The sequence below is a fragment of the Anneissia japonica genome, unplaced genomic scaffold (assembly GCF_011630105.1).
Source record: "Anneissia japonica isolate Jap-2015-1 unplaced genomic scaffold, ASM1163010v1 scaffold6997_len847652_cov182, whole genome shotgun sequence".
Taxonomy (NCBI): Eukaryota; Metazoa; Echinodermata; class Crinoidea; order Comatulida; family Comatulidae; genus Anneissia; species Anneissia japonica.
This window is the reverse complement of record NW_022730884.1, coordinates 233,697-249,191: the sequence shown is the minus strand read 5'-3', so window position 1 is coordinate 249,191 and position 15,495 is coordinate 233,697. Positions and strand designations below refer to the sequence as shown.

The 15,495-nt window shown below is 35.7% G+C and overlaps 1 protein-coding gene across 1 annotated transcript in view; it reads right to left on the bottom strand.

The window, feature by feature from the left end:
• Nucleotides 1-5,532: 5,532 nt before the first annotated feature.
• Nucleotides 5,533-15,495, bottom strand: part of LOC117115154 (DNA ligase-like) — a 20,544-nt gene continuing 10,581 nt past the window's right edge. The window contains exons 2-10 of the mRNA XM_033258842.1: nt 14,111-14,509; nt 12,505-12,697; nt 12,125-12,245; nt 11,017-11,139; nt 10,260-10,336; nt 9,287-9,470; nt 8,550-8,653; nt 8,292-8,398; nt 5,533-7,822 (exon numbers count right to left, since the gene is read on the bottom strand). Coding sequence (XP_033114733.1) covers nt 7,758-7,822; nt 8,292-8,398; nt 8,550-8,653; nt 9,287-9,470; nt 10,260-10,336; nt 11,017-11,139; nt 12,125-12,245; nt 12,505-12,697; nt 14,111-14,228 — 1,092 coding nt within the window. The 5' untranslated portion in view covers nt 14,229-14,509 and the 3' untranslated portion in view covers nt 5,533-7,757. The remainder of the gene's footprint in view (nt 7,823-8,291; nt 8,399-8,549; nt 8,654-9,286; nt 9,471-10,259; nt 10,337-11,016; nt 11,140-12,124; nt 12,246-12,504; nt 12,698-14,110; nt 14,510-15,495) is intronic.

Below are 15,495 nucleotides of genomic sequence, written 5' to 3'. Positions count from 1 at the left end.
TACCTGTAGGCTTAGAGTTAATTTGGCGGATTAGTTTTCCACTAGTTATTTATTTATTTTTTTTTTTTTTTGCGTCTCCATTTACATTACCAAATGTTCTATTTATAACAATACATATATAAAATAAATTAAAATATACTGAATGATGTGATAATGAAAATAAAGCAATTATATTACAGTATTATATTCATAAGGCCGACAAAATAACTCATTGCATAGAAATTAACTAAAGAAATTCCTAACTAGATTATAATTTGAGAAAGAAACGTTTTCAACCATTATGTTGAGGTGAAGCAGACACATGGTTTGTATCTTCTTGTTTGTTTTATTTCCATTGTCGATACATATTTTGATTACGTTTATAAAATACACAAATAAATGGAAATAGTAAAATATAGTTTAATAAAATTTATAAGCCTTCAATGTTAATGGCTCTTTTGATATTAATTAAACAGGAAATTTCACTCACAAGGCCTATTGTTGCATGGAAACCAACTATAAAAATCGGAAAGAAACACCCACAAACAGGTTCCCACAGTACTCTAGAGGGTGAAGCAGACACATCCTTTGTACGCCGCCATCAGGAATATGGGCGCACTACTGCAAAGAGTGAAGTAGGTCAGATGATAAAATTAGACTGGCTATTTTTAGGTGCAAACACATGCCATGGCAGTGAATGTGTATGCGTGTGCTCACCTTTCCTCTATGGTTCCGATTTTTTTTTTTTAATTATTCAACTTCATTTTAGCTTTAAATTTAATATTTCATTTACCGTATATGGATAAGGCCCCTTTACCCCTGCCGGCAGGAGCGGATCCAGAGATATCCGACAGGGAAACAAAAATGGGGCCAAGCGAAATAACACCGCCCTAGGGGAGGGGTAAGGCCGTCCTCGGCATTGTGTAGGCTCTCGATCTCCCCCACCATTTCTGACATCTCTGGATCCGCTCCCGATGGATCCATATTTGCGATGTGGATAAGGATGATGTACTGTTGTCTTTGTAAATACTATATCAGGGACAACATAATGATGAAATATTGTTTGAAGGTTTGCATGTTGAAGTACTCCTGTAATGCTGGCGGTAAAACATAGATAGTTCTGAAAAGACTTCTTTTTTTTTTTTTTTTTGAGAATGTCATTTTTTTGTTGAAAATGAAATTACTAGCCGGAAAAACAAACATGTGAAATTCAGATTATATTTGATTTAACAATTAAAATACCAGGGGCGTCCCATTTTTCGTATTCCCACCATGCATTTCGGTGGAACACAGTGGAACACTTTTTTTGTGTGGAGAACTCTATCTTGTATTTCTAGTATCTTTGGTTGTACCAAAGAGTATAAATAGAACAAGAGAGCCAACAACGCTCATTGGGAGCGTAAAAAAACGATACGCTCTACGCAGCTAGTGTAGGACGCCAACTATCGCTTGTATATGTTTTATTACCCAGTACTGCACCGCGCACTGTAGGTTTGTCTGTTTATCTGTTCTCCACAAGATACTGTGCTTTTGTTTTCTGCTTACTGAGTTTATAGCGGGCGTACTTCTACCGCGCTGCGCAGCGCTGCACTGGGTAATAAAAAGAATATACAACCGTTAGTTGGCGTCCTACACAGGCATGACGTTTTTACGAACGGGACTTTGCTCTCTTGTTCTATTTATACTCTTTGGTTGTACTTGGGCTTTGCTGCATTCGATTATCCGTTTCGTAGAACACATGTTTTCGTTGATCAATATTTTCAGGATCCTACCATGGACCAACATAGACGTATTTATAGGTCCATGATCCTACATTTAGGTGAAGAAGACTTTTCGTAACTTTGTAAAGTACTGTATGAAACAACATTTAATGTACTGTATTCAATCTTTATCTCGTTGTATTTTAGATTTTTTTTTTCCTTTTTTTAAGTCTCTTGATGATGTAGACCCATGCTTCTTTTGTAAATTTTTCAAAGCGAATGGAAAGAATTTGTCATGAATTTTGTCTGTTTCACTTGTGTTCTTTTTCCAAGTGCGGTGCTTATTTCCGAACCAAAACCGAATGAAAGCGCAAATGTTTGTACATTTCGTCAGGGGTGGTGCCAGGATTTGCCCGACGGGGAGGGGGACCCGAGGTCCCCGACGAGGGGCCGATGCCCTGACGAGGGGTCCGATTTCCCGACGAAAGCAAAGTGGGCTTTTACGAGCTTTGATTAAAAGGTTTCGAAAGTGGTCCTGGAGGAGAAGCCCCGAAAAGTATGACAATTTAGGGGTTTCAAAGGCTTATTTAATCGATTTTATAGTCTATAGGCCTACTAATAATGTAAAAAATATATATAATTATTTCTTTCTCCCCGACGAACTGTGCTTTTTCTCCCCGACGGGGGTGGGGGGAAGCTCCCCCCCCCCCGCTGGTGGCACCCCTGCATTTCGTAACCATCTCAGTAACCGGGACATCGATTTTATGGGTGCAACGTTTATCAGTGGCGTATCTAGAGGTCTTGAAATGGGGGGACGCGAAGGTGAAGTGGGGGGTGGGGGCTGGATGATCAGTTGAGGGGCGCTAATTCGCAAAATATGGTGATTTTAGGTGATTTTAACTACTTGACCGTGAATTTTGGGGGGGCGACTGGGGGTGCTAGTCATTTATTGGGGGCGTGCGCCCCTCCTCCTCCCGCCCTCCCCTAGATACGCCACTGTCAGAGGCGAAATTTGTTCTAAAAATGTATTGTACGTTGTTAAAGTTAGAAGCAGGCCAATATTTTTACAAACTGAAAAGTGCACAATTTCTACCATAAACGATTTATTCATTGTATATGACCCGTACGTATATAGGCCTACTACTGTAGGCCTATAGTGTTTATAATATGATTTGCATACATTCATTACTGTTTTTCCTAATTTCAAAAAATTATAGTTAGTCAATTGAATTTTATATAGCCATTATTATACAATAATTATACAGCCTTTGATGCGGGCAGGTACTATTTCGATTTATTTAAGTAGTGATACCACAATACTTGGAAGAATTTCATCTAGTCATTGTCAGCGACCGAAGACAGTGTCATGTAAGTTTAAAGAAAAAAAACTTTAGTCATACATTTAAGAACCTTTCACATTAGTGATACCACAAGTTTACAAACTCAGTGTTATGTTGGCGCAATCTTGCAATGACGTCATAATGATCGGTGGCCGATTCAAGTGTGGCCGAGGCGACTCCCCGAGCCCCACGAATTTTTTTTTTAATTATATAAAAAAATGGGGGAAAATATTAGAATTAGAATTTAGGTATGAGAGTGCCACGGCCATCGAGAGGTGTCATCATAAATTTTCTTACCTCAGCCTCATCCATGGTGAAGCTGAGGTGGTTTACTTTTCCAAACTTCCACCCACCCCCACCCCTCTATTTCGCTTTTCTGGATCCGCTATTGATAATGATAAATTAAGTAAATCACCTTTATGTTTGTGAACTCAAAATGCTAACTAATGTTTTGTGTGCTTCTTATTTTCCTAGTCCTATTTGATAGTAAATCAGACGGTGTATTTCCACTCACTAATTTAATGACTGTTTTAAGTTTATCTTATTTGGTTTTCGTGGTGCGAATACGTCACAAGCTAATCAGTAGATAATAAATCATTATTTTTATGAATATTTGCACGAAATATATAAGCGGGCATAATTAATTATGATTACCAGGAAAATTTGAAAAACTTTTTTATGAGTATTTCGGTGCTTCATTTGAAGATGCAAGAGGCCCAGTCGGCCCGCCCTCCCCCCTCCCCTTTTTTTTCCCAAAATTTAAAAGAGGGGAAAAATGAAAATTATATTCAAATTTAGTCTGAAAATGTTATTTCCGGCAAACTATGCATTAATTATGGCATGCTTACCTCATGCTTACCTCAGCCCCAACCATGGTGGGGCTGAAGTGGTCTACACTTTCCATCTGTAAAAGTCCCTCCTTTATTTTCATAGTAAAAGTATCATCTCAAGACAATGTTACACATACAGAAATAAAATAAAACATATATATAATTAATGAACTACCACAATATAAACCCAACCGAAAACGAAATAGAGGAATTTAAAAAAGACCCGATAATCCCATTTCGATATATTAGGATCATGTCCAAGGGCGCCAACTACAGTGAGTTTCGTAGGAATGACAATTCTCTGTGTCCTACGAAAGTCTTACCAACAACACTAGTTGGCGGCCCTTGGACAAGATCGGAGATCAAAGATTAATCTCTATGCACATATGTGCATCGATGACGGCCTGCTGGATCTCAAAAGAGATTCTTTAACAATGAGGTCTGTAAGGGCGAAACGCATTCGTTTGCAGATATTGGGATTTTTTCCAGTAGATACTTAGTTTATTTTTGTCGTTCTGATCAGATTTTCTCTACTGTTCCGTTTAAATTTATAATTGTTTGCTTTATGTGGCCGTTTGTTGTTTCTATGGGTTTTATCAGGGGTGGCGCCGTCGGGGAGAAAAAACACAATTCGTTGGGGAGAAAAAAAAATTATATGTATTTTCTACATATCAGTAGACTCGAAAATCGATTAATGAAATCCCTAAATTGTCCCATTTGAAACCTTTTAATCGAAGCTCGTGGATCTTGGTTTTCTGATGCTATTATGATGCGAGTTTTAAGAAGAACGGCGTATCGAATACATCGAATACTACTGACGTATGCACTTGGTGGCGCACTCAGCTTTCAGTGGGAAACAATTTTGATTAAAATAGTACACCTAGAACCAACCAACCAACGTAACTATGGACTTGATAACAAAATACACTAATTTCCGATCTGTTAAGGTTGATACTTGTTGATATTTATATACTTAAAAATGAGCAAACTAATTTCATAAATGATTTTTTTTTTGGGTATTTTTTTTCGGCATAGACAGCAGAAGATCCCGGCTCGAATAGCGCACGTCTTACTCAAATTCCTCTTAACAGGGAGTTGTTTATAGTGAAATTACTGTTTATCTCTTGACGTGTAAAATCTCTTCAGGGGTGGCGCCAGAGGGGCGACCTGGAGGTGGGGCGGGGAAGGTTCCGCGTCTGGGAGCGCCGCACCCCCCCCCCCCCAGTCGGGAGAAAAACCGCAATTTGTCGGGGAGAAATAAATTGGAAATCCTGTCCTTGGATTGATGTTGAAGAGCACGGTTAGTTTTTTGTTGTGCTTTTATCGTGAGTATAATGTTAGCGCTGCAGTAATACTACTGTTTTCCAACTCCATCGTTTTCCTTCTCTCGTATTTTCCTTTTTAATGCGCAGTTAAATTTTCAACAAAATTATGAAACTGGATGTAATTGGTGTAGCTGATTCCAAATGATTAAACAACAATGTTTCTGTTGGATTAATAATTGCTGTAGGAAAAACATAGAGGCCTATAAATAATAAATACTTATCTAACGATGCGTGTGTTTTGAATGTGACGCTACTCTTGCCCTTTTTGTTTGATGAAATCTTTCACACTATCTTCTCTTCCGCCAGATAAATTTATTTACCGGAGTAGAGTAAAAGAACACACAAGCATTAAAAAAAATATTCAAACTATTGTTTTATTCAAGATACAATACTTCCAATAACTTTTACAAGCTGTTTGTCCGTCCCTACCTAAAGAAGTTGGATTTGCTCTTTTGAACCTGACAGTTATTAGTTCTTGTTTTTTAAAAAGACTTTCACAATGTAATACCCAACTTTTACTATAATCAATCACACAAAAAATAATTATTATATCCTTATCTAATACCAATGTATTGAAGAATCACTAAAAAAACAGTACCAAAATAGCCACTTTGTACAAAATTAAGAATTTTACTGAAAGACATAGGCATATGTTGTATTTATATAATATATATCCATTATATAACATATATGTATTGTCATAATGGTAAATTTCGAAATTGTACAAAAGTTAAAACTTAAATTCTAATTTAATTCACAAAGTCACATTCATATTAACATGTGTCTGTTTGTCTTAATTTATTTTAGTTAGGATTTTTATATTGTATTTGAATTGATTTGAAAGAGGTCCTATTCCAAGTAAGCATTGCTGTTCGAACTACCCTCTCAAAATATTGCAGAATAAATAACTAATGACATTAAATGAAAATATGAACACAAGATGCAAGGAATTATATTGGAAGCAATAATTTATGAATGCTTAAAACATAACAAATAAAAGGACACAACTTAAACAAACTAAACATATTTTATAATCAACCACACAACAAATAATGACTATATCAGATCTAATACCAATGTATTGAAGTATCACTACCATACCAAAGGATACCAAATTGACACATCTCAAAAGTACAAAATTTTCTCCATGCTAAAATTAAGGCATCTAATGAAAGACAAACAGTAGGCTCTTATTGGCCTTGTATATCACACTATATAAACTGTAAAAGTGTATTGCAATAATAGTAATTTCTAATAAGTACTAAATTTCAATTCCAATTTCTTTCGCAAAGTCACATTCATATTAACATGTGTAATTACAATGATAAAAAACAGTGTGAAAATATGAATACAAGATGTATTTAGGATTCACACTGGAAGCAATGCTTTATGTAATCCTTAATTAAAATATAACAAATAAAAAGACCCCACTTTACAAAAAATTATTTAAGCTAATCTAGAAGTAATCTAGAGTTAAAACTATCCCTGCCAGACATCAACCTGATATTTATGAGCCTTGGTTTCAGGGCCCGAATAAAGATTGCTCGTAGAGAAATGTGAAACTATTACTAGAAGTAATCTAGTGATAAAAACTATCCCGCTGGACATCATCTCAGTATTTCTGTGTCTGGGTTTTTAATAAGAGTTCAGTTTTATATATCATTATTATTTTTTGCACTTGACCTACAAGAATATTAACATACAGTTCTATAATCATTAAAATGATACGCTTTTTACAGTTATCCTATTTTCAAGTTTCTAACACATGTTAGATTTATGTATTCAAAACATACCTGACAGCTGTTACACCTGAAAGCATTTGTTTCATAAATTAATTTAATCTTTGTGCAATAAATTTTATCTTGCATATTATGGAATACATCTACAATAATTGAAATACTATTTCTTAAGATCAACCAATAAAAATGTAACAAATTTCCGGGATGTTTCCAGGTCCAGCCTATCTCTTTCTCAACTGGCACTCATCTATGTACTAATATTCTCTGTGTTAAAAATTTTATTATTTTCATTATTGAACTCATTTTAATTCCAAAAGAATAAATAAAATTTGATTTTAATTTTAAACTTTCATATTGAAATGGTAAATTTTAAATCTTTATACACAGTTACAAATATATAAAATTCATTTTTCTACTCTATCATTTTACTAAATCATTATATCATTTAATCTAGTAAATTTGTATATGTATTCATCCCTATTTGCATTAGAAAGATATGATTATTTCCATTATTGTACTCACTTTAATTCCAAAAGAATAAATAAAATTTGATTTTAATTTTTCAAATTTAACACATACATTCCATATTGAAATAGTAAATTTTATATTTTTACACACAGTTAAAAATATACAAAATTATTTTAATGCTTCATCAATATCAAATCACCATATTGCATTCAGTCACATGCTTGTATGCCATTATTACACAATTATTAACTTTCGCACATGTTTTCCAAATACCTTCAATATATTTAATTTACAGTACTGCAATGAGAGTCAAATGTACATTGCATCCAGTCATCATGGTTATTTTTTTTTCTTGACATGCAGAAGAAGGTACTCTCTATTCATTGTTCTTACCAGCTGGCAGTACAGCGTCTTTAGGTTTGTCCATGTCAATTCGGACACCTGTTAAAAAAAAAATTAAAATATTAAATATTTAGGCATCAATAAAAATCAAATGTGTTATTGTCCAAAATTGGAAACTTTAAAATATAATACTGATATCATTGTTGAAAGTTTGTTATCTGTAAGATAACTGTTTGGGGTATGTATCCTGCGAGACCAGGCGGTACGATCAGCCACCACTTCTGGATTGGACATTTACTAATTTAATTTGGTGTTCAATGTGTTTTATAGGTGTTTGATCCAATGACCGGAGTAGTAATGCGAAGCACTTAGAGGCCTTGTAAAGGCATGAAGCGCTATATAAGAACGACATATTATTTATTTTATTATTGAGATTGAGCCTGCAGTGGTCGGTCCTCACAACATCCACCATTATATAAGTGGGTGACCTTGTGGAAGAGGCCTGCCAACAGCAAATCATACAACTCAGATGACTTTACTTTGATAAAATACATTTATCTACACATACCAATATAAGTTGGGAATCTTGGCTTGCCAGACTTCGTCAATTCCTGAAACTTGTACGTGATGATACTTCCTTTCTTCGGAGGATTTTTACGTTCTTTATCATTCAACCTAAAGATGAAAACAGAAATAAAAATAACATTGTATAATATACTTTCTGTGCTTATTTTAAAATTATATATTTATGTAACCAATAAACTGTTTTGAGCAATGATTTATGAATATATATGACAATTTTAAATAGTAACGAGAAATTTCTCACCCAGAGCCAACTGAAAATTTAGTTCCACACTCCATCCTGCAGCAAAGAGCACCCACTACGCCTGTATTACGACCTTTTCCTTTTTCATAGCCAATCACAATAGCCTATTTTTTTGTAAAAGAATACTTTTTTTTACTTGGTATGCAATTGAATAATAAACATCACATAAACTCAAATAAGAAGATACACATCTCATATTTTTGCAAGGCTCTGTTATAGAAGAACAGATGAAGTAATCAACAAACTCGTATCCTGGAAACTACTGTAGATGCTGGCTATGGGCCTGGCTAGCAACTACACTGATATACTAAAGAGACAGAGGGATTGTAAACACTAGATCAAATATCTTATGAATGACAGAATAATTATATTGACCCTATCAGGAAATTTAATAGGAATGATGTTCTGCCCTACTTGGCATGTGTGGTACTGAATGCTTAGTAATTCCATAATAAAACCACTAAGCACAAGTTTGGTGGGTCTAGTGGTTATAACACCGGGCTAGTTATCTGAAAGTCGTGGGTTCAATTCCCACCCAAATAACTTGCAAGATTTTTTCGCAAGTATTTGGGAACTTAATACTGAGCATTCGGTAGGATAACACGTCAGGTAGGGCAAAAAATTGTTCTTACTAAGACTTCATATGCTAGAGAAATTTCATTGGTCACCACCATAAACCAGATCAAAAGTACAGATTCTCCTAAGGGCTACTATCTACAATGTTCAGCGTTTCTTACCTCGGCATCATAAAATGATTTGATTTTCAGCAACGTTTTTGAGCGTGTTCCAAAGTCGTAATCAGATTTTGCCTCGCGTATCATGAGGCCTTCACCGCTCAAGGTTTCTACACGTTTCAGCTGTTGTTCTATGTTATCTTTGCCTTTACAAAGTACATGTTCTAACACATGAACATAAGGAGTTCTGAAAAATAAAATTATACGGTACAGTATAAGAATTTAATATTAATTTTTAAAAACTAAAATATAGAAAACTTGAAAACTGGAAAAGCATTAATTATTTTTAAAAATTATTTGCTCATTCATGAAAGTTTAACATCCAACAAGATACATCAATTTTGGTACTACTTGTTTAAAGCACCTTCCACAATAAAAACCATCTAAAGGCGCTTTTAAACCAAATGTAAAAAAATTATACAGATAGCAACAATTTAGTATACAAATAATGAATGTTTATGACTGGTACTGGTATTGGGTATTTATATTGCGCCTTTCCCTTGCGGTTATGAAGCGCAAGCCAAGCCTTAATAATTCAGGAAAACAATGGTAGGCAGCGGAATGGGAAGAATATTTTCATGAGTTGAAAGACCTACTGTTCCATTCTACGAGGCGGAGCCGAGTTGAATGGAACAGTCAATCTTTCAATGAATGAAAATATTATTTCCATGATGAATGACAAAATGGGTTAAATAACCAATGTCACGTAATACAAAATCCACCAATCAAATGACAGTATCTATTTAGGTGTGTTATAATATTTACTGATTAATAACCTTTTTACTACAAATATCCAATTAATTTAATGGTAAATGCAAAGAAGGAATGGATTCTATCTGAAGAGAAAATTATCATTCAGTTCTATTCTATGGCATGCTAGCAAACAATTAGAATGTGTTGAATTTGCCCGATTTGTGAGATGTCAGTCTTCATAACTTGCAATCATACAAAATGCGTATCAAACAAAACAACAAACCTGTTTTTCTCAAAGTAATCTGCAACAGCTTCAATTCTATCCTCAAACTCTGCTTTAATGTTTGGTGCATCAAATATCTGAAACAGATAACAATTTAAATGAAATGAAAACAAATTATAATACACAACTTCAGCAAAGTCAACTTAAAAATATCTACCAAAATGTTTAAATCTATGGAGTACAGAGTAGATGAAAAGAACTCCAAATTTTGTGTTAAGGTCTACCAACACTATAAAATTCTGTGACAGATATATGTGATATGCCCATATGTGGGTGTAATATGACATCATCATGCCCATATATGGGCATATAAAATAAATTTGTTACATAAAATGTAATATTGTAGACGGGACAGTACTCACCATATTCCTCCAAATTCCTTTAAAAAAAAATTTATACTGAAGAATAGCAGGACCCCAAAATATTTGGGTTGTTTGAAAAGGCCAGTATTTAAGCTTAATTAATCAAGGAATATTACAATGTGGTTAGCATTATAATTGCAGCGAGTTTACATAGTAATGTTTCCATTAATAAATTATGTTTCAAACTGCAAATTAAAACTATCAAATTTAAAAGAGCCAGAGTTATGTTTTCTACTATGGCTAATGATATGCTTTTATTTATTGAATTGTTCGAAGCATGAACTTCTGCAGATCACACCCAGTACATTTAGATCATACAGGAAATTTAGCCTTCATGCAGAATTGTTTTTAGAAGGAGATAATGTTGGATAAAATACCTGCATTTGATAACTTACCTCAAACGTAAGCTTATCCCATCCTTTATCAACATCCTTGGACTTGACAATGCTAACCGCCTTTGAGAATTCTCCACGGCCAAAGAACAGTTCACCATCAAGCTGAATGTCTTTTGGAAAATTCTAAACAGGATGAGGATAATAAAAAAAAAAAAAGAGGTTGGGACACACTCAATTTATTAAAATTTTTATCATCTTTCAAGCAAGTTTCACTCTGAATTTCATTATTATAATTGTTGCCTCAGTAGCAGATCCCAATTTTTTTTGTCGGTGGGTGGCACAAGTGGGAATCGAGGATAATAAGGTCTGAAGGCAGCAGAACCTATGGTCAAGAGAGAAAGGTTTGATTTCAGGTGCTCCCCTACCTATTGTTCGGTTCAATAGCTATGTTCCCCAGAACCCTCCAAGTTGTTGCCAATTTAATATCTTACTAAATGACATCACACTTTAGTGTTAGTGATATTTTTGCTGCTGGTTGAATTCTTCAATGAAACTACATGTATTACTTGAATATAGCATTGTGAATGAACCTTACCAAACCTGGATACTTTATTTAAATTATCAATGTTCCTAGGATAACACATACAGTCATCAAAGAGTTCTATTCAAGACTTTATCTTCTCCATAAAAAGTGCTGGGAAACTCATTCAAACGTATATCCCAGTAGGCCTATACTGTATATTATTCTACAGGCCACCACCATCTATTACTACCACTTTATAACCAGGGTTTCAGGAGCAAGCCAATTTTCCTAGGAGTTTCTAGTGGCTGAAATAGGGAGACATATTCGTCACTTTCATATTAACCGTTATAAATGTTAATAAATTTCAGATACAGATTCTTAGCCTATGTTGGCTTTTGTAACAAAAACATTATTGAATCCTCAATCTAAACTATGGCTATGTAGATTGCACATGCTTAATTATCTGTATTTTTTTCCTATACATTTTAATTACAAAAAAAAAAATTTAAACAAATTGTTGTATGCCCATAGTCATGCCTATATATGGTCATAATTTGATATCAATCATGACCATATTTAGGCATGTCACATGTTTTTGACAAATAAAGTTTGATAGTCCGGATATTTTTTTTTTCTCAAACCTACCTTAGTAAAGTATTCAGGTGCATAGAATTTATTTCCAAGTCGAGAGTAGAAGTTGTTTCCATTCCAGAATGCCCGCAGTCCATCAAGCTTCTCACTCATCCACCATCCCTTTGGGTCCACACTAAAAATATAATGTAACATTTTAGTACTTTTTAGGCGACTCAAATTGCCGCAACCTACAGCAATAAATATCGACGCTGGTTTGAACGGCACACTAGCCTATGGTTCTGGAGGTGGAACAAGCACTCTTTTTGTGGCAGCAGTTGTGCTAACTGGCCAAAAATAAAATTTACAATCTTTATTTTGAATTTATCATGATCACCGGGCAACAGAGTATAAAAAAGGTCTCATCTTATTTCTGTAAAAAAGTTCCAACTTACTCATCTGTATATTTATGGGCAAGCATAACCTGTGTTCCTGGTTGACCTTTGTCTTTCAGGTAGGTAAAGTCTTCATAAGAAACCTGTTTTCGTCCTGGTAATTTTACATCAGAATCAGTGATCACAATTGCACTTTTAAAACCTGCAGGGCCTGCTTCTACCACTGTCATAGATGTACTGTCACCTTTCAATTCTGATATTTTAAAGAAAGAAATTCAATCATTTTCAACAAAATTGAAAGGTTTAATAAGTTCATGTTGAAAAGGCATGATACTGTATTCAAATAATAAATACCAAATACAAATACTGAAACTTAGCTGAAAATGTTGCAAGTTTTTAGAAAAATATGACTATATATGTAGTATTAATGTATGAAAGTTCTGAGTGTCTGTTTTAAAATAAGAAAATAAATTGCATAAATCAATTCTCATACACTTGGTTTAATACTCAGAACACATTTGGAGTCTCTATATGCTCTCGTGCTCAAGGACCAACCAGTGTCCGACACATTCAACAGGAAGTCCAAACTAAGAGCCTTGGTCAGAAATAAAAATATCTGGGGCAGGGTACACAGGAATAGTTACTAGGGAGCTTTCGATTTGTGCGACGACGCGATGCTAGAACGGAATCACTCATGCGTGACCGTCCTACCTGGCGTCCTACGTTCTCTGCAAATGTAGATTTGGTCAAATTGCGTTCCAGAATCTACTCGACAAGGTGACCTTAACGTTCTTGGATGCGGAGATGACTTTTAGTGGCGTCATTACGTTCTACGTTGTACGTCCTACCGTTGTCGTGCAAATGAAAGCTCCCTATTATGGCTATAGTACACCTCCAGACTGTATTTAAAGTAAGGCCTGTGCGGGGAATATCCTCTGTGCAAAACTTAGGTCTATAAATCCGTCTGCACTTTTCGGAAAATAAGTGCCGATACTTCCGCACAGATTTTGATGAAAGATAAGCGTTGACCTAATCTATATAAAAAGTATGTATTACCGTATGCAGTAGTTACGATTCTGTGCACATACTTTTATAGCAAGTTGAGACTGTTCTTTAGGTATCATCCATGCAATTTAGAATAATTTACAGTACGGTATGGGTGGTCTATGGGTTAAAATGTGTTTTTTGGTAGCATTGTACTGGGATTGGCAATCAATATAACATAATATTATGGATAGGCAAATTATCATTTTTGATCCGACGACTTTGATGGTGCCGGACGAGGGGGGTGGGTGTTTCCATGCCTGTCTGACGTTATTAAAATTTCCAAAATTTGGGTGGAAATAAAACACTGCTTTTGAAACTATTTGTCTAGGCGGTCTTAATTTTTAAGCAGAGATCATCCCTCACTGCGCAGGTCGTATTTTATACTCTGGGTATGATACTACATGTATACACAAATATTGACTGCTCATGAGAGGAATGTGAAGGGCTGTGAAGACCGTGGTCTAAAGGCCGTAGGCCAGAGGGAAGATGCTACGGTCTCCTCGGGGCAATACTGTAGATTTCACCATAGAAGTAGATAGTCTAGGCCAAGTTACCTATAGTATTGCAGTAGGACCAGATGACATTACTGTATTGCATGTAAAATTCACCTAATATTTACCAGTTTTATCAGAATCTACCTTCCTCCTCTTCTTTTCCTCTGGCAAGCTGTCAGCATTTTTGGTCAGTGTGATGTCTTCACCAGCGGCAGCTCGTTTTGGCCCTTTCCTTCTAGGCATTGTTGGTTCAATTCAGTACAAAATGATAGTTGGCGAGAATTACTACTAGGCAGGTCTAGGCCTCACTGGCAAACACTGACTGAGTGGACGTAGTAGGGAACGATGTGCGCCAGACCGGCGAGAGTCAATTCTTCTGGTGGTGGTAGCTGGGCCTACGTGGCTACTGTAGCTGGCTAGGAATTGAAAGCTCGTTAAAATACAGATAAAATGCTGAACCAAATGATTCAGTGTTCCTTCAGTAGTAGTCGCCAGTAAAGCTGTGATTGAATTCCACAGTACGCCTAGTTTTATAACAAAAAAAATAACATTCATGCAGATATTAATAGACTGAAGACAAGTAAGAACAAGTCTCCATCTAATATATTGCTATTTCGTCACGCCCACAAACTGACGTCATAGTATGGGGAAATCCCTGAAACACGTCTAAACTAGCCCAACAACTGTTATGATATGACGACACAGTATACTGTTACAGTATTAGCTAGCTATAATTGATGATCTATGCATTTACACTCATTTTTAGGCCCCAACCAAAAAAATAAATGAATAAATAAAAATAAACATGTCGACATTCTATCGACAAATCAAACTTCATGAGTCCGATCCTATGAGTTGCATAATTCGGCCAAAAAATGTCTAGGACACAGGTGGGCAAAGTGCGGCCCGCATGAGCCCGTCAACCGGGATATTTTGCGGCCCGCGACAATGAATTAAAAACCCTATGTTTGCGACCTGCCAATCAAAATTGGCTAGAAACACCTTGTTTTTTACGGCCCGACACCAATAATATGTAAAAAGTAACATTAAAACTGAAAATAAAGGTGATGTAAAAGCAATGCTTGGAGGTTTTGGACTGGAACATCAAAGTTTGGGTGCGGCCCTCGGTGTTAAATTAAAAGTTCACTTATGGCCCTCTCCGACCGATTTTTATGCCCACCCTTGGTCTGGGACATGAGCATCGCTCTGACGATAATAATACAGGGGCCTCGCCACGCCACGATGACCCGCCCGAATCGATCTGGAAAACACATATCAATATGATACAGGATACTTAATTTAAATTTGAAGCATTACTGCAGAAACAACTGGTGCGTACATTTGGTCCAAAGGGTCTTTCCGGGTCTGAAGTTTCTAATTTTAGTGGAGTGGCTAGGCCTACCTTTGGGGTCATTCAAGTATTATGTAACACATTTCTTGGCAAATATTGACACCTCCCCCCCCCCCCCCCCCCCCTCCTCCCCACCCCCCTCCCTCTCCCCTCTCTCCC